A 27710-nucleotide genomic window follows, 5' to 3' on the forward strand; every position below is an offset into this window, starting at 1 on the left:
AAACAAACAAAAAAAAAGAATACAATATAAACTAGCAAAAATACAGTTGCTTTAGGTTGTTTTCCCGCCCTTTTAAATGAAGAGATTACACACTAAAAGATATCAAATAGTCCTCAACAAACCAGTTTCAAAAGCAAAAGGAGATTTATTGATGCTGTATTCATTATACATAGAATGCATGAAATGGGTTTACAAAAACGCGGGAAAGCAAAAGAAGCTTTTAAACCTTAAAAAGACAAACGAGAATAAAGAGCAGACCATAAAACAGAAAAATAAAGGCACGAAAAAAGAAAAACAGCAGAGTCTTCAGTTTGGATCTTTTTATTGTTTAAAAGTAGACTAAACTAGCTTGGTTCTTACCCTATTGCTTAATGGTTTTCTATTGATCTCAGAAACCTGACTAGTTTGTATAAAACCAGGCAATGAGAAGTGTACTTCTGCAACTGACAGAGCGATTTAAAAACTAGTGATAGTATTTTAAAATTGATGCTGCGGGTAACTGTTAGGCAGTGCTAAGGTATGAGAACAGGAGTGATGCGGTCGGTTTTCTGGATTCTTGGTAAAACTCTTGTCAGGAACAACTTAACACCTTTAGCACTTCTTCCTATGACAGAGGATGAAAGGATCTTGGTGTGTACACTCCCAGAGAGATAAAGAGAAAAGCAGTGGTCCAATAATCAATCTCTGATTCTTGAAAGAAAGTCTTTCAATCCTACAAACTAATAATTTGTTAACAATATCATGACCCACAGAGTCAAAGGCGGCATTTTGATCAGTGCTGACATGACAGTCATGTCAGTGCAGCCAGTGCTGTATTGCCTTTGTGTTTAGGGTGTTTGGCTTAAAGTAGCTTTTGGAACATATTTTACAAACAAAAAGGGAAATTAATAATCTGGTTGATTTTATTTTAAAGAAAAAAGTGTCAAATCAGCAGGTTATGTCTTTAGGATGCTGACATTTTTAGCACTGCAAAGTTCAAACTTGCATTAGGTTGTACCCATGAGGCTGCAGTTGTGGTCTGGTCGAAATGACTTACATTGAGGAACATACTTGCACTTAGATGTTTTGGATTATCTATCTGAAAATAACTAAATTAAACCAAAGAAGATCTAAAGTGATGGAAATGAAGGTGTTGTGTAAGAAATAGTTAAATACGATGCGTTAATCTGAAACAATATTTAGTGGATGGTCTGCAGATTTTCCCAGATAAAACGAGATGACAAAGAAATGTTAACTTCAGGTATGGAAAGCAGAGCCCCAGTGTTAATCCACTGGGCTGGTCACATGATCAACAAGAAGACGGAAAGAAAAGGAACTTCTGCTAGTATCAGTGTAATCCAATGGAAAAAACCGGCATGTAGATGATTTGGTCAAGGAGGTTTCAAACCTGGAGTGCAGTCTTGTTTGAATGCACCATGCAGATGGTTTGGTTTGGTTAAAGACTATTTGAAAAGATACTGCTTTCAGTCATCCTTTATGACTTTGCGATGATTGGTCAGACGTCTGCCAGTGTCATGCTGCTTCCAATTCCTTACAAAGTAATTTAAACCAGCAACACAGGACTTATCAGAGAGAGAACATTAGGAGGTTTCCTCAATAGATCATCAAAGCTTTACTGGATCTACTCAATTTGAGTTTTTATTGTCTGCATGGTTTGATTGTGGTTACCGTCTAGATGGTAAACTTCATTTTTCTAGTGAAGTTTTGTCTTTTGCCCCTTTTTTTTATACTAAATTGTTCTTGTATGTTTTATGTTGATTTTAAATCTATAAAATAGCTTGTGAAATAAAGGAAGAATGATACAATATTTTTTGAGGTTTAAGAGAGTTTCTAGTTTTAGAAGCTTATGAGAGTCTTACATTCAAAAATATTTGATATGGAATTTTTTTTAAATCATTTTCTTTTCAGCAAAATGAGAGATAAACTGTTGGAGCAACTGTGTTTATATTAAAGTCAGATCACTGATTCAACATAGATAATGTTTTTTCTTTCAAGAAAAATCGACTTTTTTTCTTCTTTTCCTTAATGCACATAAAGGTCTCTCCTTTCAAATCCAACGTTTACTGAACTAATTTCTTCCTGTATATTATTTTGAGGAATCGCCAAAGGACACAACAAAACATCAACTAAGAATAAACCTCTGCTGCGTTCTCACTTGCAGACAAATGCAGTCTGCAACACACGGACACACGCAAACACAAGTACCTAAAAAAAAAGGGCGGTGCTCGTAGTGGTAGTAAACATTTGAAAGGAACAGGGGTAATTCACTTGATAAATGTCAACTGAAATGAAGGTATCAGCTGAAAGCAATTTCCTCCTGCTTGCCTGCGCTCTGCGCCAGAGACTTGGGGAGATTTTCACCCCTCCATCGATCATGAAGCCTCTGTTTTAGGCCAAGATACACAATGCCCTCAAATTGCTGACATATGGACCTAGAATCACCGCGAAAACCTGCCATTTCCACCCCACCCTCCTCTGCCCCAGCCCAGCCACTCCTCCGCTAAACTCTTGTTTATCCAATGACTCCGGCCTCTTTAGGCCATTTAAGCAAAGCCTTTAGAGGAAGTGCTTGTTTGAATGCAACATGCAAGAAGCACGGAAGATCAAATTTGAAAAAAAGAAAGGCTTCCTAAATGGAGTAAAAAAAAATAAAAATAAAAAAAAAACAGACGATTTGGTTTAAACATTCCAAATCAGAGTTTGGGCAAATCGTAACAATGGTACGAACAATGTAACTATAAAAATAATTTTTCAAAAGTACTGCAACTACAGGAGTGTTTGGTGCTCGGCAAGTCTCCAACATTTCTTGGAAGTGACTTGGTTCTGAAACGCTCCTCATGCTGGGATTTTCTTAACTGCGCCTTTAGAAGTGCGTCTATTTAAAGTCAAAGGAGACTAAGTGCACAACATTAAAAGCCCCTTTCCCTAATGGACAACTGTGGCTCCTACAGCCAGGGCAATGAGGTCCGTGCACAGGAAAAGTCCATTATCACTCCAGCTAATGAAGGAGAGGGGGGGACTTCAAAACAGAACTGAATAAAATGAAAGGAAAACATGGCAGTCAAGATGACGCATTAGGCTTCAAAGCAGAGTATCTTTAATGGAGACCATCAATAATGTCACTTTCTTGATTTGATTGTTTCCTAAATAGAGATTTAATCCTAAATCAAGACTAGAAGAGATGTTTTTTCTGCCTCGTGCATCCTTTACAGAATCAATGCGAAACAAATGTTTGCAAACATGCTAACAATATCTGCTCGTGAACTTCCACATCTCTGGGACGAAGACAAACCTGCAGCCAGTTTACATTCAGACGGGTGCGCTTGGGTTCTGTAAACAGACAACCCCTGTGGCAAGGAGTTTGATTAGGAGGAGGCCCGCAAATCCTATTAAAAGTCCATTCGTCCCTTCCTCTGTGTTTGTTTGAAGACGGGAAGAGCAACAAGGGTGGAGGGAAGTGACGGGCGGTCTGTCGTTATTTCCGTGCAAACGTCTGTGGGTGCACTTAACGTGGCTAAATGCAGCGGCATCGAGCACCAACAATGCAGTCGTGAAGAGATGCCATATTCTGAGGAAGTCGCTTCGAGAACCTAGTTTAGGTTTCAGAGTCATTCAGGGCTTGTTTCAAACCGGCACATATAAAAGTTGTCGCTATTGTGTTGTGTCTACTGAGCAATATGGAAATACCAAACTGAAAACCTGCTATTTTTGCTTCTAACATCTGGCTTTTAGCCCAACAGCTCCTTTGTCTTTACTGCGAGCTGCTTGTCGATTTCCGCTGTAACATCATCCGTCATCTGCTGGATCTACAAAGGAAATAGAAGAATTGGTAATCAGAACAATGTCAGGGTGCATCTAGTTGGTTCAGCAAACATATACAAAAAATGTCAACTCTTTAGAGAGTCATCCTGGAGGTGAATCTCTTTTGAAATAATATATATTTAATATAAGTATATATATCATTTTGCGTCCTTGACCTCATACCTGCTTCTCTATGAGTCGCAGAATATCCTCTGAGTGCCCTTCTTTAGATTTTTTCACCTGGGAGACGGCGTTGGAGCGCACCGACCTCAGCGATTCTTTAGCTTTGTTGCTAAGCTGCTTGGCGAGCTTGGCGAGGTTCTCCCTGTGTTCTCGTGACACTCTGCCGGGAAGGAAGAAAAGGAAACATTTAAAGGAAGACAATGTGAGTGGATTAAACAATCCAGCGTTTCCCATGCACAGATTTTCTGTGTTTTTGTCAGACGAATGGAAGACCACTTTGGCGTGTTTTGAATCATGGCGTGCAGTCCTCCTCAAAAGACTTCAGTCCTGTCATGACATGTCACAATCCATTGTTCATGATGGGCATGGCCCATTGGACAGACCCGTCACGTGAGGACTGTGCAGTTTTGTTTTTGCTTTGATCATGTTTTAGGTTGTCCTCTGTCAGTCACTTGAGGTTCATGTAGCTGATCTTCTCCATCTTCCATCTTCATTTCTGTAAATTAGCCTCGGTGTATTTAAGTGTCTAGTTTTCAGATTTTCGTTGTCAGGTCATCTGCTTTTTTCACTGTTTTGGGCTTTGTCATGTTTGAGTTTAATTATTAAATATTTAAGTTTCTGCCACTTGGCCTGGTCTCCTGGATTTTGAGTCCTACACCACTAATTCTTAACATGTCAGGTCTTTCTGAGTGGCCACGCCCCCCTCTGGCTGATTGAGGACCTCTAAAAAAGAAAACATTGTAATTGGGTGGCATTGTTTACGCCCCATCATCTCGGTTTACGGTGTTGCTTCGGCGTTTCTACATTTTCCAAGAATTCTTAAATCTAAAATTCAAACCTCATTCAATGATGCTTCTTGTAGCATCAGTTGAGATGGAAGTAAGAGATGTTATGAAGGTATTCTTGAACTCCTGACGCCAACACAATGCCACATGATTTATCCACCTAAGCTTTCCACCACAAAACTGGCTTTGTTCTATTCAAGTCAAAAGGCAAGAAAGGTCTAAACAAGCCACCAACTTAACCCAGAGAAAACAAGTGTGTTCCCAGTAACATCCATCAATTCAAAAGTGCATTTTACTGGTTTAAAAAGCTGTTTTTCAGACTATATTCCAGCATCCACCCACAGAGGTGCGGTCATGCCAAATTGCCAGTAGTTGCTGTTGCTTTACTCCAGTTTTCTTGCACAATCCCTGTTTGGAAGCCATCACTGACTTTATATGAGAACTGGACCGAGAGAGAGAGAGAGAGAGATTGAGACGTCACCCACAGAATATGACTTCCTTACGGTTCCAACAAAATGAGGTCAATTCAGTTGCCATTTTATTTTAGCAATATGAACGCTGTCGTGTTGGATCCAAATGCCGTCAGTAAGCAGTGACTGGTCCAATTCGGTCTGAGTCAACATTTCTATGGCAACCACTTTCATCAATCAGGGTAAGCTTGTTGGAAGTCCAGACCCCTATAATCACTTGAAAGCAGGGTCGGGAGAAACTGTCAGTCAAACACCTGGAACGATTGATGTAAAACCACATACGTTTATCGAGACACCTGATTGGTCACCACGGAAAAAATATCAATAAAAAAAGTGATTAACAAGAACATGTCTAAAATCAAGCATCAGAGAAAGAAGGGTTATTCTGACAAATAGAATGACTGAGTAATAGCTGTTTATTTCTCTGTAGAAGTCGATGGGATTGTGGCTTCTTTGAACAAGTGGGCACTTCCTGTTTGCAACGTGAGGTGGGAGGAGTCAGTCATTCAGTCCAGTTCTCATATACACTCAATGGATCACTCTTAAAAATAAAAATTGTGCTTGAAAAAGCTTTATTTACTCAAAGAAATTCTACAAACTTAGGGTAGCCGGTAGTGATGGCAATGATACTTTTAATGGTAACCCATTAAAAAAACAATGGGGGAATATGAAATTCTGTCCTCGCTGGAGCGAACATGCTGCTCTTGTTGGAGTGGATTCTAATCCTTTTAGCTCTTCAATCACAGTAACAAACAGCAATCTGGTCACAAGGACTCCAGGCAAACATAAAGCCTGCATCATACCATCAACTTTTACATCCACTTTGCATTTGTTAATATCTCAGAGAAGGACTCTTTCCTGTTTTGTGCTCCTTTTTTTTGTGCCATCAATTAGCTTTTTTCAACTTGTTTTCGCAGTGAAAACTATTTGCAAACAATCCAAGTACAGCCTGTATTTACTGCAAACAATACTGCCTAATTACTGATTCCAGGGCCAATCAAGGAGTGGCTTCTCTTTGCAAATGCAAAAGGAGGCTTGGAGTGTGTCGAGTCTGATTGCAGAAGGGAGGCGGACCGACTCTCGTGTCCGTCCTTTACCAGACAAACACCTGCTGCTTCAAACACACACACACACACACTTGCACATTATAGAGGATGGCATACACACAGACGCAGGCTCATGTGCAAACTGTATATTTAAAAACATATTCACACAGAGCGGCGCGTCGACAGAGTGACGGATTGTTTTATGTCGGGATGTTTGATTTGGCTAAGGGAAAAAAACGGTGCGGCGCAGGAGAGGGCTCGCCAGAAGAGAGACTGACCCAACCTTCACATCAACAAACCCAGGGTCTCTATACATCTACAAGAAAAAGTCAATAAACCTGTCAGTTACAGCAAAGCGCAAAAAGATCAGTGGATTTATTAATGGAGTAAAACGTAAAAATCACTGTCTGGGACATTTAACCATTGTAATTCACATAATAGGCGAATTATTTTAATGAAATAAATTGTTTTTGCTGCATAAAAAACACTAAATATAAAGAAAAAAAGCATTTGAATATGATTTACTTATAAAAACTGATTAAGGAAAACGGCTATCATTACAGAGAAAAGCAAACAATAAAAAGGATTTTAGTCAAAGGTGTGTTTGTGTTTTCGACAAACTCACTTGGGAATGGCCACTTTGATAATCGTCCCGTCCACTTCTGGGTTCAGGTTCATGCTGCACTCTCTCAGGGCACGGGTGGCCGCCGTTACAGCCTAGGGGGGTGCGTAGAAAATAAAAAAAAAAAAAATGTCTTCACTCTCAGCGCCACAACTACAGGTAGTGGCTAAGCTTCAGCTGGTAGTCATTAAGGTGTTGAGTATGCATGTGTGTGTGTTGGACGGTGTGTCTGCGCGCGCGTCGGGGGAATCCCGTGTAGTGTGGAAGTGCCTCGGGCCACTGTCAGCGCTCGGCCTCATGGGAAATGGCTGAAAGGTTCCAGGGCAGAGAGCTGACCCCTGACAGCTCCACGGGAGAGTCTGCTTTAGCTTACGGTGGGTACATGAACACACCGACGAGTTTCACTTAGTGCTCATTTATTCTAATAAAGAGGAAGATTTATATTTGTTGAAATTATCACTTCAACTTTAAAAACTGTTCAATTAAATAATTTTACTCCCATTACTCCCAGGAGATTTTTTCCTTCTACATTATTGGATTATTTGATCTATTTAACAAATGCAAACGAACACACTCTACAGATAAGGAGTCACGTTTCATGGAAGATAACCTTGAAACAGCAAAGACATTTAGATTTTCCTTAAAGTTGTCTTGTTTTCAGACAGTTTGGGGTCAAAGGAAGAAAAATAAAAACTACATTTACCGGTATGCAGTATTAGTAAGATTTAATTCATAGAGAATACGGACAGAAGATTTTTTTTTTATGATGGCTGATTATATATATTGCAACTGTGGTTCAGTCTGTTTTGTATTTCATTTCCACTCTTTTGTACTGTTGTTTTGAATTTAATTCATTTTATATATCTACCTCATCCTTGTAAAAGAACAAAGGACCACTTAGACCCATTAGTTTTTCTAATTTCCTAAAAAAAATAAACGCACAGAAGGAAGATTTACAAAAAAATGTTTGGCTTTCAGAAGTTCTGATATTATCAAGTCCAAATCAAAAAATCCCTTTCTCCATCTTTTGTGTATTTGAGGGAGTCGAAGATGCCGATGTCACTCATCTATTTTTTATACTTTCCAGTAAACTCACATCCACAGATCCACATTTAGAGACATTTATTCACATTAGAGGATTTGTTTTGCCCACTTTCATGCAGATCTTATTAATCTGTGAAAATTTGACTGACTACATTTTGAAAATCACTTATATAAATTCATTACTTTGCTAAATAATAATTTTAAAAAATTGATTAAAAAAGACACAAAAGGGAAAAGAAAAACAGACATAAAAACAAATGGGCTAAAAATCCCTGGTATGTTTAATAACATACAAAACTGCCTCTATGTACAACATAATCCCTCAGGTTCCAAACACTACATTAGCAACAGACAGCAACAGTTTAGAAATATACAATGACGACTTTATACACAGCAAGGGAAAAGCTAAACCCTTCAAATCAATCAAAACAAAGTCACACTTCTGAAACTCTAGGACAATTCTCTGAGAAACTTTAGACAATGAAAATGTGTAATGGAAAAAGTCATACAATTTCCTTTTTTCTTCTTGTTTTTTTAACTTATTCTTCTCTCTTTTCTCGACAGCTCCTTCTGGCTTTATCCACCCGGGAAAAGAAATGGCAGCGAGATTAAAGGAATTTATTTGTGCACATTAAATGAATTCATGGGGGCTCCTTTCCTTTTGTTAAAGTCCTCCAAAAAAAAAACAAAAAAAAAACGGGCCTCCTCTTTCTCTCTTTGGAGAGCAGAGTGATCGATTCATCCCATACCTATGTTTGATTGTTCTCAGCATCAAATTCATCACCATTTCCTCTTTCTGACGACCGCTGTGGTGGTTACCAAAAAAAAAACCCCGACCGGATTTTTTTGAAGAGACTGGCCAGGTTCTGCTTAATATGTTGGAGAGGAAGAGAAATTACACTAAAGTATCACATCAAACACTCGTGCTTCAGTTCAAAGCACGAGGCGAGCAGACAGGAATGTGTGTGGGAGTGTGTGCGCATTCAAAAGAAAAAAAAAACATGAACACAATGTTTGGAAGCCTAAACAAGGAGATACACACAGTGTGTTTCTGAAACATGTTGACACGCAAAATCAAATTGCCCCCGGAATAAAACAACTTTTTCCTTTTTGTGTGTGTGTGAAGTATAAACTGAAACTGACAGCTGAGACGATGAGGTTTCTCCATCTTTATAGAAAAGAAAAAATAAGTTGTAGGGATTGTGTTGCAGTGGCTTCCTACACACACTGTAGTCCTTCATTGAGCCCCTATTGCAACATCTTGTTATGGATCCCAATAAATTAGGGAGGACTGTAAAATAAAAGGAGTGTAAACATTTAGAGGAAGAGCCATATTTCCTTTCCTCGCAAAAACGACACTCTAACCCTTAATCCATCAAGTAGGTAGAAAATTAGCAGCAGGATGCGATGCGCTGTCTTTCCAGAAACAAGTACAAGCATAATTTATAACATTGTTGTATATTTTATTTTTTCACAAATTTCTAAGCTTAATGCTGCTAAAACTGCTCATTCATCGTGAAGCACTTTCAACATTAAACTCCAAAATAAGAGCCTTACTTCCTGTTTCTACCACAGGTGAGAAACTAAGTCCCAATCAATACTTCACACCAAACCCACATAGAAAACAACCAGAAAGATCCCTTTAAGCCAGGTCTTGTTAGCTCCACTTTCCAGGCTATACTCTTAATGAATGAAAAACATTGGTAAAGGCTCTTCAGCGCCTGGTAATGGATAGGCATCATTATAAGCCTATTAGCTGTAAGCGCCGAGGACTCACCTCTATGTGGGACATGGTTAAAGCGGGACCTGACGCAGTAGCGTGTGTGAGTGACTTTCAGAGCGTGTGTGGTCTTTGGTTACATAAAGAAAGAAAGAAAAATGAAAAAAAAATAAAAATAACACTCATGGGAGAAACATGTAGCCTGAACCAGATTCAATCTGGATTTCCAGATCTAGAGGGTTGATAAATACTTTTACTTGTTTTGTTTTTTTTGTTTCTTAATTTTTGAATTGCCTGGTTCTTAGGTGGAGAACAAACAGGCCAAACCACAACCCTCCGGTGAGTCGTTAAGACAATGAAAGGTACCGGAAAATACTTCAGAGAAAAACTGATGTTTAGCATGAACGAAAAAGAAAGGCTTTAGTAAACATCTGCTCCTTATCGCACACGGGTATTGCACATAAATTCCTCTGAAAATGCATCTGTAGGGACATGCAGGTTAACCCAACTCATCTTAAGTGACACTTTTCACACACAAGTGCGAGGCAAAAGAACATCCACAAAAGCAGAGATACGCGTTTACATGGTAAACAGAAAAACGGTTCCGGCTATTCTAATAAAGAAAAGGAAACGGCAGAAAATGACAAAAGTTTCCAGTCTAAAGCATGAGGTGGGAATCCTTTGAGGCGTTTTATTTACAAAGGCTTTAAGGGAGGCCCTGAACCGTGACAAAAAAACAAAAATATCCATCATAAAAGATAAGACAGATTTAATCTATTACTGTTACATGAAAAAGGTGCAATCTTTTACTTAAAAGCTAAGAAAAAACTTAAATAACTTTAGGATCAGTTAACAATAGTACCAGCTTAGTGGCCTAGTGGTAGAGTGTCTACCCTGAGCCTGGGCCGTTGTGGGTTAAAATCTACAGTTGGGGCATACCAAAACACTCAAAAAAAAAAAAAAGAAACCGCTGCTTAACACTTAGGTTGGATTGGGGGTTTTAAACCACCACATGGTTCCCAAGCACGACTTTGACCCCTCCCTCCAGGGGAGAACAAATATCACACACCCAGGTGTGTGACAACTGATGGGACCTCAACTTTTTAAAGCAGGATCACAGAGTGATTAGAGCAATAGCTTTAATCAAAGTTAATCTATAGAAGGATTTTTAACTGCGGGATGACGTGAACGCTAATTGCTCAGAGACCTTGATCCTTTACAGAAATACGAGGAGAAAGAACAAGTGGGAGACTCATCAGGACCTTTTCAAGTTATCTAAAGAGAGCTGGTCTTTGGAAATGTGCACGCGTGTAGTTCAATGCGTCATATCCCCAAAGGCACAAAGAGATGAGGCCTACAAATGCCAAAATACGTTTCTTTGAGGGGGAAAAGAAATGTTGTCCACTCTAATCATCTAGAAGGGATAGATACTGATCTGTTAATGTTGTCTGAAGAAAAATTGTACACTAAATATTATTGAAATGGTACAATATTATTTATTCTAATTAAATTTCTTTTTCAGATATGTTTATACCTTTTGCTAACAGAGCAAATTTTGAATACATTTATAAAAAGGTAAGATGTATTGTTTTTAACCTTAGCAACGAAAATTAAACAAATAAATTCAACATTTCTTATTTGAACTGCTGAACATGTACTTTAATAAAAGTTAGTGTTTAGTACTGTTAAGACGATGAAGAATAAAACTTCCAAACTTTTAGTTTTTTCAAAAATAAATGAGAAAAAGAATGGTCCCAACATCAAACAGAGAAGAAACAAAAATAAAGTCAACATTCTGAAATTCTCTCCACGTACGATTAGGGATAAAGGAAAAATGAAGGAAGAGGGTGGGGGCACTTCAATTTTCTGGACCACCAGTATGGCACCCGCTGCAAAGTTAAAGACAATCTTTGAAGAAAACGAGGGGAAGAAAATGTAAAAAAAAAAAAAAAAAAAAGGAAGAAAAAATAATCCATTTCTTCTTAACCCTGGGGTAAAATGAGGTCACTTCCTATCTGTGACAACTCACATGCAGACACAGCACTGCAGCGCACACAAAACTTCTTTGCTATCTTTCACTCTCAGAACAAAGCACACCGTGAGCGATCAATCAATTAGCATCTGAGACGCAGGGCACAGAGGAAAGCAGTTCAGGTTTCATTTACACAGTGATGTTGGATCTCACTGCTGGTCTGGTTCACTTTTTCATCTGAGAACACCATTTATCTGTCTGTGCTTTGGATTGTTTTACCAAGGCTATTCTGTGTGTGTCCGCACGGAGACAAAAAAAAAACATTTGTGAAGCCTAATTTAGTGGATGTGTGCGTGTGTGTGTGTGCGTGTGTGATTGTGTCTTACTTCAGGAAAGTTGCTCATGTTGACGATGAGGAGGTGAGATGACTTCATGGAGATCTGACCCAACTCGTTGAGGGGAAACTTCCCATCGCAGGTCACCACTATAATGTGATCCAGAGCCCCTGAATGAACACAGGTCAGCATGATCACCTTCCTTATTCCTTCACAGACTATCTCACACATAATAGGCTGCATAACATACGCAGATCTACTCCAGGAAAGCATCACAGGCAACTTTTTTTTGTTAGAACATTCTACTTGATGGTAAAAACACCCAGGGAACAGTATCTATTTACACAAAAAAATTTGGGAAAACTGAATTCTTGCTTTCATGAAAAGAAAAAAAAGTTTTTTAAAAACACACATTTTCTCTTTTTTTTTTTTTTTTTTTTTTTTTTTTTTTTTTTTTTTTTTTTTTTTTTTTTTTTTTTTTTACAATTTTTCATCATATTTTTATTCCAACAATTTTTGAAAAGCTGTTAAATTTGGTGCTATTCTTGTGTGCTTCAATGTTCCAGCGCTGAAATGAAAAACTGCATCAAATCAATTATTTACACATGAAGAAAAACAGATTAAGGTGCAACTGATGCCACAACAGAATTGTGCTCCAGAAACTGAAGAAGTGTCCATGACTTGCTTTCTCTTCATAGTCAATATTGAGAGAAACAGGTAAGTTGGCCAACAAACTTAGACTTCTGTCCTCTCCCTCTCTCCAGCCATCCATCCCTCTCTTCCATCTGGCTAACCTCAGACGCAGTAGTTTCCTTCTTCCCCATTTCTGCCTTACATCACCCCCTCCCCTCTCTTTTACCCCATGGGGGTTGTGCTGGTGTTGTGTGTGGAAAAGTGAGGTGAAGGGGAGGTGAGCCAGTGGTGTAATTTTCTCTATAAGATCAATCTATCATCTGACTTCAAGGGAGGAGGAAAGCAGAAATCGGAGATTAAACGCAGATGCAAAGTATCAAAAATAAAACGGTTGATGTAATAACACGGGTACCAACTGCTTCCCAACATCCCCTACTTTGATTTCAATCGCTGCTTTTGCAAACCATCTATAGCTTTGTTTATGCCCCTTATGCTCCAACAGTGAGAAGGTCTTTTCTTTAACTATCAAGAATCATCAGAAATGCTGCCGTTCATGTGAGGTGTTGAGTTTCTCCTGACATCAGTCTTTTATCAAATCATTTTTGATTTATACATGTCGGAATGATCAAACATTGGGATTTTTGACGTCTCTGTGTGAATGTTTTGTCTTTGGTCTTTTTTCATTCTTGGGTTTGCTTCCGCTCTCTCAAGGATCTTTTATAAAAAATAAGCTTTAGCAATCTTTGAATCATAAATTTAAAACAAATCTTTGTTTTGAAATGCCAAGTATGTTTTTTTTTAAATCTATTATGCAAAGATAGCTAAGATGTTTAGGAAGGGTTTTTGAAAGGAAATGCATCCCGATAGGAAGAAATATGAGAAATAATGCTAAATATCTTTAGCATTTTAGAGCAAACGTAATAATGTTACGAGTTTTAGTTTCACAAATGCCTTTAAATTAAAGCCAAAATAAACCTCCATAAATGTCTGTAGCCCTTGTGTTTCTCGTTTCCTACTTGGCTCAATAATAAAGTGCATTTATGATATTCATTTTTTTTAGGACAACTGTAGAAAGATTGATCATTAAAAGAGTTAATGTTCCTTTTTAGACAATTATTTCCACTTTGCCCATGATGGGGGTTCAATTATTTCTAGAATAGTTTAGAACTTTTTTTTTTTTTTAAACCCCGCCCAGCTTGCCCATTACCTGGATCAGGTGTGTTTTGCCAATAAGAAGCTACAAAGGCAGGTTAGTTGGAAAACATGTGTGATACTGGCCCTCAAGGATTGAAGTTTAACACTGATTTAGAAGAATAAAGTCCTCTGGAAAATGGAAAATCAAATGTTGAATGAAGTTCAGACACTATGAATTAGGGCTGTCAACAATTAGTCGACGACGTCGACTTATCGACTATAAAAGATCGTTAATGCTAATTGGGTACTGTCAACACATTTTATTTGTTTATTATTTTTTGTTGTCATTTTAAATGATTATAATAACCACAAGCCACAAAGTCATTGGGATCCCAAAGTACAACAGGAACTTTTGGAGGCGGTAGAGTCCTTCCCCAACCATAGAAGAAGAAGACAGACACTTAAGTTTCAGGCGGCATTCACATGGAACTTTTATGAACGCACTTTTATGAACGCACATCCAGCCAGTGTTGGACACACCAGGGGGGTATTCCAGGAAGAAGGTTATGCTAGCTCCCACAGTAAGTTTGAGGCTAAGGAAGTTGATAACCTCAGCTTTCGGTTCCAGAAATGGAGGTATGTTTCAGGGTAGGTCAAGTTGCCATGGCAACTCATGCTCTGAACATAACCTGGTCCGGAGCAGGTTTATTTGAAGGTTACTTTGTTTACAGAGAGGAGAAGCAGTATGCCGTGTCCATTTGAAGATGATTTAGTGGATGAAGAAGCTCAGATAATACTTTTTCCACCGTGAGGGGGTGAAAAGACCACATATGGATGTTGGAAAAATAAACTTTTTTACTTTGATCTAACTTAATTATTTGCTTCAGTTAAGATAATTAAAAATCTTTTTTTTGTTAAGTCAGTTTAAAAATAACACGTAGTTTTCAGACAGTTATTTTGCTTTCATTCAAATAAATTCAATTAAGTAGGTGTAACTGTGGTGCTGCTGTTAGATCGCCACCGCAAGGAATTTTGGGATATCATTCCCTTTGCCTGTCTGGACGGATGGATTTGGGTTTAAGTGTGGGTTTTTGACCAAATGTGTTTAGTTGTTTAACTGTTTTACTGTGTTTTGACGAGTTATTTTGTCCTATTTTGCTCAAGTCTCTGCACCATGAGAGTAAAGGAGAGGATGATGAGTTTATATAGCACCCCTACAGTCAAACAATATATTGACAATGTTGGAAAATTCCTAAATGAATGAACGCAATAAGCACATACTGTTTTGTTCTTTTTATTGTCATAAAAATGAGTATCTGCCGGCTCAAACTTAGACATATGAGAGTTCAAGAATTATAATTAATCAAGATGGAAAAAAGATTACTTGAATTGGAGTAATATGACATTTAGTTAAATAAATATGTAAATTTGAGTTGTATTAACAATTGTTGAGTTTTATAGACGTAAGAAATTAGGTTGAATAAATTTAACTCAATTACTTACCAATAGAAGTAATTAATTTAAGTTGGCCAAATTGGATAAGTTATATATATATATTTGCGTCACATGAAAATGGAAATAAGATCAGAAACTCGTGCGTTTACTTTGTCTGTTCTTCTACTACATGCAGAAACTCTTTCTTTTGCGGATGCAGCCGTATTACTTTTTTGATGGACATATAATCTTCATTCGGTGTCATTAATCTCAGACTTCGTCTCACTGAAGTATAAGCACTTTATTTTTTTCTCCACGCGTTTCCATGGTGACTCCGGAAATCGGCGATCTATTGTGAATGTCTTTATGTACTTGACATGCACGTGCATTAACCCAGGGTTACCAAGTCGAGCGTAATTACGGCAACTCATATCCGGTCTTTTGGAACCGACATACCCAGAGTAAGCATGTTCAGGCGGATTTCAGCCAGAGTTCAGGGTTAAAGTCAGGGTAGTTTAAACATGCTTCCTGGAATACCCCCCAGACCAGCGCCACACATCCAGGTAGCAACAGGGAAAAGATTCTTCTTGTTGTTTTGTATTTACTGTTTATTAGCGCTCGTCTGCCATCTACAATAGGAAGATGTGCGCAAAGTCAAAGCAGTGCAAATCCCTCAAATCTTTCTCCACAGTTTACACAGCTCTGTTCCTATAAATGTCAGTTTTGGAGTCATATTAATCCGTCTGGACACAAACAGCAATTATTATTGTCTTGATCATGTTTACAACGGCTTGTACTTCTGTGTTTTGAAGCGGACGTTACTTCCAAATCCGAGTCCCCGATTGGTCACAGTGCTGCGTTGCTGCGATTTAATGTGAAAAAGTTCAACCTGTTGAACTGTCAGTGTATGATCAATGAACGTCCGGTTTGTATGTAGAGCTCGTGACCGGTCTTAAAAATTTGCGTAGCGACGTGCGATCATGGGCGTTACAGTCGCAGAAGCCCAGAATTCTGGTCTACACCCTTGACTGTAGACTGGGGAGGGGCCAGAGACGGCTGAAAACGCTTCCACAGAGCATCCTCAACGTGTTTCTAAAAGGAATGAGATCTCTGTCAATGATTGAAGAGGATGGATTTAAAGAAATGATTGGGCTGCTGCACCCTGGATACCACCTAAGTCACTTTTGCAAACTAACGGAGGAAAATTAATTATAGAATTTTTCACTGTTTACTAATTGCAATACAGTAAAACACATGTTCATAAAAATATTTTTTGCTCACTATTTCTATGGGAAGTTTAGACAATGATTTAGTGCAAGGATCAGGAACCCTATAGCTTGTGAGCCAATTATGTCTTTTTAGTGCTAGCATAAAGCTTATATAGGACCTTAAACTTTTTATATTTAATAAGTTGAAATCTAAATTCGTGAACTATACATGTAAAATTTCCATTTCTGTGAATGCATCATATGCTGAGCATTAGCAGTATACCATACATGACGCGAGGCTCCATGGACTGAGTACCAGCACTGTCACATTTTGTAAAAAAAAAAGAAATTGCACATTATTTTATGTGAACAGTAATCGCTGACCAATCGGCCACTGAAATAATCGTTAGTGACAGCCGTACTATGAATGAAGCCTAAAGTTAATACACAGTCTAAATATATATACAAATCCTGTGTAGAAAAAACTGCTACTTTAATAAATGTACTTTATTTTACTTTATCCAAGTAAAATAGTTGTTTGGAAATTTAGGGGCTCATATTTTATTTTGTTCTCAGGTTGAATGAATTATTTTCTCTTGAATTCAATTAAAAAATAAAAACTTAAACAGTCATATCTAAAAGGCCAGAATTCGACAATCAAATAAAGCCTTTTTAACCATTCGTTTCCATGGTTACCTTGCTGCTTGTTCTCACAGCAGGAGCCCCTCTGACCAAAGGCAATATTTCTTTAGACCCCTTTTCCAAACCTCTTACCAACATATGAGATTAGCACATTTTAGTGGGTACATGCAGATAAGAGCACATTTCTCATAGCACACAACAGTATACTTTTAAATGTGGTCCTATCCACGCAGACAATCTCTCATAGGTTTAATGAGAGCCAGATGAGAGGCTCATGGAACAAACCCGTTCAGATAACTGACCTCATTTCATTCAAACATCTCATCTCTGCTTTGGGCCTTAAGTCCGGCTGCTTTTGCTGGATTACCGTGCAGCTGGACGGAGAAGAGAAAGACGAGCAGGCCATGGGAGCGCCGCGAGGAAGAACGAAAGAATGGAGGGATGAATGCACAAAAATTAGTGGAGAGGAATGGAAGCGAAAAGAAATCCAAAGAAGTGACTTTTGAGATCAATACTGTGAAGAAATGCAACCCAAAGGTTGAGAAAGAAATTCAAAGATAAAATTATGGATGGGGAATGGAGAGTTATTTGTTTCAGAACAAAAGAAAAGGGCATTGGTGGTCTTATCTTTTAAGTGGGACAATAACAGATCAATGACAAAGCACAGGAATGAATTGAAACCCGTACTATCCTCTGCATGTTTAACACCCAGTACAGCAAGGCCAAAGTAAATCAGAAATCACACATGTTAAGAGAAAAAGAACAGACAAAACTCAAGAAAAGTTCAGTCTGAAGTCTGCTTTTGGCTGCAGTCTCCTCCTTTGGGAACTTTATTACACCCTCTTTTGAATCCATCTCCTAGTTGTTAGAATCCAGAGACAAAGGGTCGTGGCCTGGATGTAGTTGGGGAAACAGAGGCCAGAGTGGGGTCGAGGCAGTGTCACAAGGGGATCTCCTCAGATTAAGCCTTTGAGCACTTTACAAGGTAGATGAAAGCACCAAGAAAGTCTTTTATTTTGAAAAAAAAAAAAACCTGATGAATGCGTTTAGAACATCAGAAAAACAGGAGTGATGGCTTAGAGCTGCACTTCACTGTGTGATTTATTTAATACTCTCATTTGTTTAATAAGTCAGTAACATGTTTCACACTGTCACCCTTTTCCTCTCTTTTTTGCTTGTTACGTTTCTTTGTAGAAGTTTTATCTACTCTTAATTGCGTTTCATTTGACAATGGACAAAAATAAGTATTTTACTGCTTTTTAAACCTTGACTTAAGGCAAAGACTTAAACAAGGAATCTTTATAAAGTGTTGTATATCTAAAGATCCCCTCAAAGAATCCTTTGAATCCTCCACTCCAATCCAACCAAAAATAAATCCTCCCACTTGACTTTTGTTTGTCTTCAAACAACTTTTGAATAAACCCATGACTTGTGCTCAGCAAAACATTACCCACATTCAAAGACTTACTTAAAAGCCAAAAACAAACTAAAGTCACTACCGCTTAAACACCATTAAGGGGGTTGACAGGTACGAGTGCTGCATGTTTTGGGTTGTCCAGACCCATGCAGGCATGTGGACAGGAGCGGCTTTGTCTTCAGGGGTGCGCAGATGTGTCTCGGTGTTCCCTTGAAGCTCGTGTGCCCACCTCATAAGACATTGCGTAACCCTTGTGCTATCCTAGACACTTTAACATTGGGAGTTGGGTCATCTAGACCCACTAGACAGTGCGCTATACCTTTTTTCTTCAATGATTTGTGATCTTCACTGGTTTCCATGGATTACATGAAATCTTTCCACCTTTGTCATGGTAGGGAGAACACATCAATGTAAGGTGGGGTCATCTAAGATAGCACAAGGGTTAAATGGAACGTGTGATTGTCGTGTGTGTGGTGAGTGTATTGTGACATGTTTGTAAGGATGGTGTAAGTCACCTGCACTTATGACGTACGGGGGAAGCTGTTGTACGGTGTCCTTAAGCCACACTCGACTGGACAGTTAGGACCGCACACTGGCTCCTTGCTGACCACATGCAAGTGCTGGACGCATGAGGTGTGATCTGCACGTGATGTGACAGTAAGATGCCCACACAAAACTACGCTCCGATTGTCTGATTTCTTCATTTCTAACAGCCAGGTTGCACACATGGAACGTGCACTTATCACTAAAATGGGCCTAATGAGCTCCCTGCACAGCGTGTAGGATTCAGGTGTGTGTGTGTGTGTGTGTGGTCAAATAAAGAAAAATCCATACAATGTGCCATACTGTACAGCTGTTGTTTCAATGTTTGGAACAACGTGTGCTTGTACATTTTTGCTCTGTGGATTCACTGAGCGGTCCAAGACCTTGCAGTTTTCTACAGCCCACCTGTGTGCCCTTTACAGATTTGCCCATTTTTTACCTGCAGACACCCCATATCCACCTGTAAGGGCAGTTGTGACAATGGCACTATAGGGATGCATATGTTCTGGGATTCTGTCCATCAATCAACAGAATTGATTGACATAAAGTTCTGCAATGGTGACTTTCGCAAAATGTAATTGTTGATGGAAGATTTACATATTTTCTTACATTTATATATTCTCCAGCTGTAATTTCTTTTGATGGGATAATTTTGACACACACAAAAAAAACAGACATTTTTTTGCACAAATAGGGGTAGGCCTTTGTTTAGCATTAAAACATAAACTTGAGCTAAATTTTTGCTTTTCTATGGGTAGATTTACATCAAACTGGAATATACATATATGTGTGTGAGAAAAATTCATATTTTAGTCAAACAGTAGAAGTAGGGATATGAATGTACAATCACAAAAGTAAAGAAGGGGGCTTATTAAATTTTAAAATGCTAAGCTGTTAGTTAAACAAGTATTATTATCCATTCATTTTATTTTTTATTTTTTCGCTTTCCCCCTGTAATACCCTCTCTTTTATTACATGCACCTGATATTTGTGTTCAACATCTTATTTAGACACAAATGTATTTATGCACTCTTTAGAGGCTACTGCTGTTAAGAAACTTAAGAGGACAAACAAAAAACAAAAATAAAAGACAGACACTCAGACAGAGGTGGACTACCTGGTGAGGTTCGAATGCTGAGGCTGCGCGTGAAGTCATCTTTGAGCGCATAGACAACAGCCGCCATCTCCTCTTTCAATTCTTCAAGGTCGATGATATCTTCCACCAAAGCAGATTTAATGTTCACTTTAGCCGAGGGACCCTTTGCCTTATCTTTGAAAATAAAGGAAAGGTAAAAGAAAATGAACATCAATCAGAGTTTCTTGCTAACTGAAGTATGCAAGTGCAACCTGTTTCTAGATGACGGACCTTTTTTGGTGCCGTAGAACCTGCATGCAGCAGCAGGGAGATGGACGGTGCCAGTGCAGGCTGAAGGTCTGACATTGACCACGGCGGTGACCACGAGACGAGATCGGGAGATCAGGGAGCGGCACAGGAGAGGCTGCAGCAGCCTCAGATGATTCAACGCCATGTCTGTAAAAACAACATCACAGATATGATTGTCTGAGCTGGCATCTGACTCAAAACTGTACGGCTGTAAAGCTCCGAGATTGCTCGTCCTTTTTACTGCAACGGTAATGTTAGGGTTGGGATGTGAGGGGCTCTAAGCTAGTGGGAGAGCTTGCAAACAGATGGATGATGGGAAGTAGGGGTATGCTTATTTTATGCCAACAGTCCCACCACAACTTTGAGACGAATTTCTAATGAACTCCTGCTGCTCTGCAGAAACTGTCCTCGAAAATGACAAATATCTTTACATAAAAACAGCCTAAACACCATTAAAAGGCCAATGGGAGCACATCTGGGGGATGATCGGAGAAGGAATTTAAATACTAAAAACACTCCCTTTATTGCCTTGGCTCTATACCTGGGAACAGTAACACAACACATGCGGTCTGCAGCAGACCAATATTTAATGAGAATATTGCTGGTGGGAGGAAAGAAGGCCTTGACAAGAAAGTGGTTACAACCTGATGCTCCAACAGTAGATGATTGGTATAAAACAATACATGACATTTATGTTATGGAAAGACTGACTTTTGCAATAAAGATGCAAACAGATAAAGGTTTGAGATGGTGGGCAAAATGGGTCAAATATATTGGACCTCTTAGACCAGACCTTCTTTAATTCTAACAAAAAAAAATACTTCTCTATTACAAGATAACAGATAATGTGGGTTTATTTTATTGACTCATCTTTTTTGGATAAGAGTGTGATTGACAGCTGCTCTGTTTGTTTTTTTTGTTGTTTTTTTGTTTTTTTTCTGTTCATATAAAAAAGAGGGGAAGAGTACAAAATGATCAAAAACGCGCATTCTGATTTACTGACTGAAAATATATTTGATGTAAAATGATGTGCAACTTGGAAACAATGTAACAATGATGTAAAAGTTGATATTCCCTGTCAAAAATATAAATAAAACAGGAATAAGCCCATTTGAAGGGAAAAATAAATAAATAAATAAATAAATACTAAAAACACAAGGACTAATGCAACTTTACTTGATTTTCTAGTTGTCCTAGAGCAACATGTTTCTTTTTCTGTTTCTCCTTATTTAAAAATTAAACCTTAAACTGAATGGAGCAGGAGATCTGAGGGACCAGGATGAGGCAGCCCTGGCCTTATGCTGCTAAGGAGACACCTGCAGAAAGCCTTTTCACCAGTGGTATATAACAGGGTGGTTCAGAAGGGCCACACCGACAAGGATGGCTCATCAAAACCACAGAACAGATTATTCACTCCCCTCTTTAGACAGACATTTACATTCATGACTGCAGGAGGAAGTAACATCAGAGAGACAAACACGTTCCAGTTTGTTCCAACCCAGAAGCTGTTGGAAGCACAGGGCCAAATATCACAACTTTCAAAATAAAGTGGGTTTTTTTCCAGCGGAAAGCGGTGGCTTAGGGCAGTAAAAGTCATTTAAAAAATCTACTTCCCTACACTTTTTCTCTGGGGATAAAGACACAAGCAAACTCTCAAACGTGCAGCCACACTGTTACCATGGTGTTCTTATTCAAAGAGGTTTATTCTCAATATCCTTACGTTTAGGAAGATAATGCCATTTTGATTGATGTTGTTTGACTATTTATCTACATTTAGATTTTTTCGAATTTAAGTCAGTCACACTTTTAGTCTCTTACAAAGTTGATTTGGGAAATTTTGCACTAAGAATTCTAATGTTTCTGTGGATTAAGGTTGCTGGGCAATTGGCCTATTACTTTATTCTACTCCAAACAGTCCTAAAAAGCATTTAAAACAGTTCAGAGCTGCACTCCCATCATTTTTTAAAGGAGGCAATACCTCGTTTGAGCCAGCAAGAGGTACACCTTCTTTTAACTTTTAAAAATATAAGGTCTTCTTTCCACCTTAAGAAAACGGGGAACGTTTGCAGGCTGTTCAATATCATTTTCAAAAGGAAAAAAATATTGGTAGAATCTACAAAGACAACAAGCAGTAGCAGTGCTTGCAGCAAATGAACAACTCCATCTCTAAATATCTTAATGTTGAACTTCATTTTCGTCTCCTTTCAAAACATTCTTTTTTTATTTCTTTAAGGTAAACTTAGATGTACCAGCTCAGCTTTCTGTTCCAAATACTTCTGAAAAAAAGAAAGAAAAAAAATGCAATTTTTATGTACTGTACTTTCAAAAATGCTAACAAAAAGTGAAATCAATAAATATTTGTCTAAAGTTACAAATCTTTCTACAGTCCAGACCAAACGTTTGGACACACCTTCCCATTCATTTGAATGAGAAGGCATGTCCAAACTTTTGGTCTGTACTGTATGTCCACTTGGTTGGTACAAACCAAAACACAGATTGGGTTTTGTGCCCACTTTATCGACTTACATTTTTTGTTTAGCATTTGTTAAACATTTGAAAAACGTGAATTTAGTTTTATAATCATATAAGGCAAAGTAAGAAGAGAAATTCAAATAAAGTGGAGTCAAAAATAATACTAAGAAACAGCATTTCTTTCCAGCTACAAGCTAAAAATACAATATACCGTATTTTCCGGACTATAAGTCACTGCGGAGTATAAGTCGCACCAGCCCAAAAATGCATTATAAAGTAGAAAAAAACCCGGATAAGTCGCACTGGACTATAAGTCGCATTTTGAAGGGAAATTTATTTGACAAAATCAGAGACCAAGAACTAATAACTTGCACAACCTCATATGACACAATCATAGCAGACTGTTTATCTCATAATTTCACAGTAATTCTTTCTCATACTTATTTATTTATTCCTTTCATGAAGTACCATTGGCCAACTAATTCTTGGTTGTCATCCTGTATTTATAGAAACAGTTGTCATTTTTATTGCATTTCTGAATCTATGAAATCATTGGAAAATAGAATATTATGTTTTTAGCCTTCAAGATCTTACTGTAAAAAAAGGTTTGCTGATTCTCTGAGTCACTTAACATCCTCTTAACACTTAACATACCTCATACATCAAATTGACCCAGGAACATCATCTCTGTTCCTCACAAATGAACATAACAGGAGGGTTAACAATGTATTTATTTCAATTTATTTCTAATATAAGTCGCTGCAGAGTATAAATCGCACCCCATGCCAAACTATGAAAAAAAGGGCGACTTATAGTCTGGAAAATACGGCAATTCCTTTTAAAAACACAAACCTATAAACATAAACTTTCGCAGCTGCATTTATTTAATATTTATTTATTTATGTAATACGAATGTCATTTTTGATAATAATTTTCATAATAATTTTTAATAATTTAATACAAATGTCATTTTGTATGTCCTTTTTTTATGTTGAATTATATAGATTATTTCGGAATGTCGTTTTTTGCTGCCACAGATAAATAAAATTTCCCCATAGTGGGATTAATAAAGTCATCTATCTATCTATCTATACATCCATCCATCCATCAAACTGTAAAACAATTTGTGCAATACTCTAACAAAAAGAAACACAAGCACAGTAGCTGATCATGTTTTCCTAGACACTTGATCATATTAACCCTTGTGCTATCTTAGATGACCCCACCCTTACATTGACGTGTTCTCCCTACCATGACAAAGGTGGATAAAGGTGGAAAGATTTCATGTAATCCATGGACACCAGGAGAGAGATCACAAATCATTGAAGAAAAAAGGTTCAGAGCACTGTCTAGTGGATCTAGATGACCCACCTCCCAATGCTAAAGTGCCTAGGACAGCACAAGGGTAAAAGACAGGTAAGATAAATTTCATTTTGAGAAGATCTTATAAATTCCAAATATGAATCTCTTCAAAAAAATCCCTAAAGAATATTTCCCTGGACGTTCTTGCAATACGTGCTTGTGGAGATTTTTTAAAGTTCATTTTAACGAAGATCCTCTAAATAAAAATAATAAAAAATTAAAGAACAACACAACAATGCAAGTTAAGCTACTGTCTTTAGAAAGACCTTCACCATACAAAGTGCTTTTTTTAAATCTCTGTCTTAAAGTTCAAATACTGGAAAAAATAAACAATGATGCCCAACAGTTTGACATGTATAGATAGTCAACCTTTGAAGGAATAAAAATGCACAGTTCTTCACCAATTTCCAAAGTATAGTACTGGAATAATTTCACATTTTCACAATACCTTTGAAAAATATCCAGGAAGTAACTTTCACCGCCCCGCAACAGGCTGGAGACCTGTTCAGGGTGTAAACCACCTTTGCCAAACAATAACTAGGTAGGCTCCGGCAATCCCATGACCCACCCAAAAAAGGGATTTAGCAGGTGTTGAAGATGGATGGATGGTAACTTTCGCTTTTTATTTCAGCTTCTAACATTGCATCATTTCCTTCAAATTCATCAAAAAAGTGCAGAAATGTTCCCCTCAAACATCCACGACACAAAACCTCACCAGCTCTCTACAACTAGCAGGTTTCCTGACAAGACGATCTGATTTGTTGCACTGTTGCAGAGCAGATAGGCAGAGATGGAGTACGGTGACAGATCTCCTTTGAGAGGTATTCATGCAGGAAAGTGTGGCACAGGTGTTCAGTGGGATACTGTTCACTGTTACCCTGTAGACTTTGCAGCAGCTGCAGGCACACTTCTGCTTTATCCAGCACCAGGAGACAGCTGCCGAGCCCACATGATCATTCTGCTTGCTTTAGAAAATAACACAGCATATCTGATGCTGAAGATCTGGCGCTGCTCTAAGGCTCTGCCTTTTTAGAAATACTTCCTTGTTGCAGGGTTTGATGGGAGTCTATAGATTTTTTTTCTCGTGAAGAAAGAAAAGTTAGGAAATTCAACCAAGTAGAGCAACAAGCTAACATGCAATTCCGTTTATTTCTAACTAAGGACAAAAAAAAAATCCCAATATTTGAAACTAGAATTACATGCTAAAATAATATCAGTTATTCGGTTCTATTCTACAAAACTCAACAGACAAGGTCATGCGCATTTTAATCAGAAAAAGAAATATGAGTTTCATTATTTTTTTTCATTTGTAAACGACTGTTCTTAAATTAAAAAGTGCTTTTAAACTAATACATAAAATATTAGACCATAAGGAACATGTCTAATCAATATTTTTTTTCAACTTTAATACTGATTTAAACCTCAAATCTTTTTATTTTTATTCTTTCTAACCCTAATTTTTCTTCAAGCATTTAAACGGATATAAAAATGGATGTAAACAATAATAATTAGCATTATATGTCGGAAATATATATATATTCTTTATGTTCAGTAGGGGTGGGTGGATCGATCTGAGTATCGATAGTATCAATACCAAGGTGAAGTATTGATACTACCATGATGAGATTGATACTTTCAATACTTTCTTGATAGTTTTTCTTTGACAGTAAAGAGCTTGAATACAGTTTTTTCTTTTTGTTACATTGTAGTAGCGGTTTTAAAATGTTTGCACTAGTTACCGTTTCCCTCTTATTATTATTGCATCATGCCATTACTAATATACATGTTCTATATTTGCTGTATGTTCAGTTCAGATTGCTGTGATTAGTTAACAAACATTTGTATTTGCCAAAGTCTCTGTCCTCTGTCCTGTGTTTTATTATACACTTAAAGAACAAAAAATGTGTATTTCCCAAAAAAATGTATCAAACATTTAAAAAAAAAAGTATCGGTATTGGTATCAATATTGGCGATTACTTGGTATTGGGTTGATACCCAAATTCCCAGTATCACCCAGCCACAATATTCACAAACGATTGAGGAGAAACATTCACCTTAAATTCCTGAAAGAAATGATTATCCTAAAGTATATTTATAAATAAACTTTATCCAAGAAAACTCAATAGTTTTTAGATGGGAACATTCCAACAGGAGTCTTAGGTTTAACGTTGCAGCGACATGTTTCAACTCGTGGTGATTTTGCTCATGCGCTGATTTTGCAGAACACGTTTAAATTAGCATTTTGGCAACGTAAAACTTAAACGTTTCGCTGTTTTCCGCTTTCTGCAAACACTTGAGTGATTATTTTACGACTAATTTTGCAACCTGTAGCCTTTTGTTTTCAAAACTATATTTCACTTTCAACAGCTAATAATGTAGCATAAGCATTTTTAAAAACATCCTTCAGAGTTTAAACATATTTGGCACATGCTATTAGGTTTCTATCAACTTAGTAAGTCTTTCCTTTTTACTGATTATTAATGCCAATAGGATACATTCAGCTGTTTTGTACAGCTAAACTACTAACTGTAGCTAGCAGTTAGTAACTGTTGAGCATTTATTGATTTTTATTTTTAGCATCAATCAACTTTATAAAGCTTCCTATGCGTTAGTAACAACGTTCATGTGGCAGTAAAGAGCCATAAGCAGTGTTTGGCGACGCTTCCACAATCAAAACACGCTTTTTTTTTTGCAGGTCTGCTATGCTAAATGGACTCTGCGGCTCGTCTTCCTTACAAAAAACACACACAAAAAAAATAACTCCAACTATTTATTTATTAGGCATTATACAATTTTTAATTACGTAACTACTGCAGAAAACAGAAGACAAAACTTTGTACATCGCATTGTACTTACTTGAATCTCAAAGTCGAAGTAGGGAAGAAGGGTAAATTGACACATATGTCGTCATCAACGCGCGCCTGTGTGGCTTTATCAGTATACGATGCATTTAAGTCACGAGTTACACCGTATGAGCGGAGTTGTGTGTGTAAAACGGACCAGAGCGGAATGGTGGACGCCTAACTTCAAAACATTTGCCTCCAGTGACGTATGCAAGCGCCCATATACCCTAGAACATCATTCTGCGCCTTTGTTGTTTTTATGTAGCAGGTAACATTTTTCTTTAACCTATCTTACTCTACAACAGTTAGCTACGCCAACGTGTACTCGTGAAATGAGTACGATTACTTATTAACGATTGTTTTTCATCCCAGAAGTGGGATTTTTTTTTTATATTGTTGCGCTTTCGGAGTCGCCGCTGAAGAAGAGGAGGTTTACAAAAAGGTAAACGGACGAAAGGCAAGCTAACGCACTTTGGTTTATAAAACGGTTTGTTTTGGACTGATAATTCTCATGAAAAAAGTAAAATAAAAGCACAGCCTGAACCTAAACGTATTTACTATTTATGGATTATCTCCCACCCAGCTGTGATGACATTTTAGTTGACCCATTGTAGTGTACGATATCGTTAGCTTGCAGCAGGAAGTTTATAAAACTGAACG

General features: G+C 37.8%; 2 protein-coding genes across 10 annotated transcripts in view; one reads left to right on the plus strand and one right to left on the minus strand.

Annotated features, from left to right (window-relative positions):
* Positions 1-125: 125 nt before the first annotated feature.
* mrrf (mitochondrial ribosome recycling factor) lies at positions 126-27203 on the minus strand. 2 transcript variants are annotated; one of them, XM_004074828.4, is made up of 7 exons: positions 27064-27203; positions 20356-20520; positions 20107-20259; positions 12030-12148; positions 6911-7002; positions 3985-4144; positions 126-3806 (listed from the first exon to the last, which is right to left on the minus strand). In XM_004074828.4, the coding sequence occupies exons 2-7, from the start codon at positions 20516-20518 to the stop codon at positions 3729-3731; spliced, it is 765 nt and encodes a 254-aa protein (XP_004074876.1). In that variant the 5' UTR covers positions 20519-20520; positions 27064-27203; the 3' UTR covers positions 126-3728. The 2 variants fall into 2 exon arrangements, with proteins under 2 accessions (XP_004074876.1, XP_078811941.1); XM_078955815.1 differs by lacking the exons at positions 126-3806; positions 3985-4144; positions 6911-7002 and adding an exon at positions 9313-9801.
* Positions 27094-27710, plus strand: part of rbm18 (RNA binding motif protein 18) — a 30885-nt gene continuing 30268 nt past the window's right edge. For 4 of the 8 annotated variants that reach the window (XR_013659347.1, XM_011481873.4, XM_011481874.4 and 1 more), the window contains exon 1: positions 27268-27492. The gene's annotated coding sequence lies outside the window, so the exon portion shown is untranslated. Of the gene's footprint in view, positions 27508-27710 lie in introns of all 8 variants that reach the window. The other 4 variants (XR_013659348.1, XM_078955817.1, XM_078955818.1 and 1 more) reach the window with 3 other exon arrangements.

The sequence above is a fragment of the Oryzias latipes genome, chromosome 12 (genome assembly GCF_053564925.1).
Source record: "Oryzias latipes strain Hd-rR chromosome 12, Olatipes_Hd-rR_3.1".
Lineage (NCBI taxonomy): Eukaryota > Metazoa > Chordata > Actinopteri > Beloniformes > Adrianichthyidae > Oryzias > Oryzias latipes.